The 2,500-nt window shown below is 48.9% G+C and overlaps 1 protein-coding gene across 1 annotated transcript in view; it reads left to right on the top strand.

Annotated features, from left to right (window-relative positions):
- LOC134443667 (cilia- and flagella-associated protein 74-like) overlaps positions 1 to 2,500 on the top strand; it is a 36,661-nt gene that overhangs the window by 1,416 nt on the left and 32,745 nt on the right. Inside the window, exon 3 of the mRNA XM_063193318.1 lies at positions 114 to 233. Coding sequence (XP_063049388.1) covers positions 114 to 233 — 120 coding nt within the window. The remainder of the gene's footprint in view (positions 1 to 113; positions 234 to 2,500) is intronic.

Raw genomic sequence — 2,500 nt, 5'->3', positions numbered from 1 at the left:
TTGTACAGCATGTGTGTTGTCATGTGTCGTTGGTTCAGCAGCCTTGTGACCACACCGAGTAGATGCACATGTCTCCAATAATAAATATAAACTCTTCTTTGTGTCTCGTGTAGATGACATCATCAGTGCTGGACCTGACTGGACCCTTTATGCTGCTGAACGCCCTGAGACCCCTCAGACCCCGACACACACACACACTCCTCATCGCCTTCACACCCACGCAGCAGAGACAGGTACACACACACACACACACACACACACACACACACACACACACACACACACTCCTCATCGCCTTCACACCCACGCAGCAGAGACAGGTACACACACACACACACACACACACACACACACACACACACACACACACACTCCTCATCGCCTTCACACCCACGCAGCAGAGACAGGTACACACACACACACACACACACACACACACACTCCTCATCGCCTTCACACCCACGCAGCAGAGACAGGTACACACACACACACACACACACACACACACACACACACACACACACACACACACACACACACACACACACACACACACACTCCTCATCGCCTTCACACCCACGCAGCAGAGACAGGTACACACACACACACACACACACTCACACTCCTCATCGCCTTCACACCCACGCAGCAGAGACAGGTACACACACACACACACACTCACACTCCTCATCGCCTTCACACCCACGCAGCAGAGACAGGTACACACACACACACACACACACACACACACACACACACACACACACACTCCTCATCGCCTTCACACCCACGCAGCAGAGACAGGTACACACACACACACACACACGCACACACACACACACACATACACATACACACACACACACACCCTTCAGGCCCCGACACACACACACACACTGCTCATCGCCTTCACACCCACGCAGCAGAGACAGGTACACACACACACACACACACACACACACACACACACACACACACACACACACACACACACACACACACACACACAGAGGTTATAATAATAATAATAATAATTGTATTTGTATAGCACTGTTTCATACAAGGCATGTAACTCAAAGTGCTTAACAAATGGAAAAAAAAAACATTTTTAGAGATAGATTTAAAAGGAGAGGTATAGAGGAGAGGCAGAAAAAGCAGGAAGGCAGAGGAAGAAGAGATAGACAGAGAATGTAGAGTCATAAGGTCAACGTAGGTTAGGACCAGGATTCTTAGATGTGTAAGGTCCATAGTGGCTGGGCCTATCATAAGTCATAGATAGTCACACAGAGATTGGGCGCTCAGGTGCGGCCCCTGGTGGCATCAGGGGTGAGGAAAAACTCCCTTTCGCTTGATTCATAGTTTGTAAGGGGGAAAAAAAAGCTCAGTGAAGTCTGAGAAAAAAAAGACCCCCTATAGTCAGGAAGAAACCTCAGGCAGAGACCAGCGGCCACCTAGGGGAGCCCCCTGCCAGGGCTGGTTGCGAGTGGTAAGGGCGCTGCGGCAGCTGGGACACTATGACGCCTTGGCAGCTAGGAGTTGGCAAGGATGAAGAGGTGGGTCTTCAGCTGCTTCTTAAAGGAGTCGACGGAGGTGGTTGATCGAATCTCGATGGGGAGGGCGTTCCATCTCTTGGGCGCATAGCAGGCAAACGCGGCGTCGCCGATCTTCTTCTGCGGGGGGTGGGGGGTCCTTAGCAGCTTGGCATCAGTGGACCTGAGAGCTCGAGCAGGGGCATAAAAAGAGAGCATGTCTGAGATATAGCTAGGGGCAAGTCCATTTAATGCTTTAAATACTGTGAGCAGAATCTTAAAGTCGATTCTGTAAGAGACAGGTAACCAGTGCAGGTCTGCCAAGACAGGAGAGATGTGCTCTCTCATTCTGGTTCTTGTTAGGATTCTTGCCGCAGAATTTTGAATGAGTTGCAATTTGTCAATTAATTTTTTTTGGGAGACCAGAGAAGAGAGCATTGCAGTAGTCTATCCTACTGGTGACAAAGGCATGAATAAGTTTCTCAGCGTCTTGTTGGGGGGCCAAGCCGCGCACTTTGTTAACATTTCTAAGATGGAAAAAAGCAGATTTTGTTATCTTGTTGATGTGAGGCTCAAAGCTCAAATCCGAGTCTATGACCACACCTAGGCTAGTAACCTTATCTTTAATGTGTATGCTTAGGTCACCTAGGCTTGAGTGGAGTTTTGCACGTTTTTCCTTAGGCCCAATGAGCAACACTTCAGTTTTATCCTCATTTAATTTTAGGAAGTTACTGTTCATCCAATCTGTGATGGCAGACATGCATTTAGTCAAGGCATGAATGGCAGTGGTTTGGCTAGGCTCGACAGAGATATATAGTTGAGTGTCATCGGCATAGCTATGAAAATCAACATTGTGCTCTCTGATGATGGAGCCCAGGGGCAACATATAGAGAGAGAAGAGGAGAGGGCCCAAGCAACTACCCTGAGCAACTCCAAAAGGCACATCATACTTGTTGGAGACGTGTTCTCCG

This window comes from Engraulis encrasicolus, unplaced genomic scaffold, assembly GCF_034702125.1.
Source record: "Engraulis encrasicolus isolate BLACKSEA-1 unplaced genomic scaffold, IST_EnEncr_1.0 scaffold_34_np1212, whole genome shotgun sequence".
Classification (NCBI taxonomy): domain Eukaryota; kingdom Metazoa; phylum Chordata; class Actinopteri; order Clupeiformes; family Engraulidae; genus Engraulis; species Engraulis encrasicolus.
This window is presented reverse-complemented; position numbering and strand designations above follow the sequence as displayed.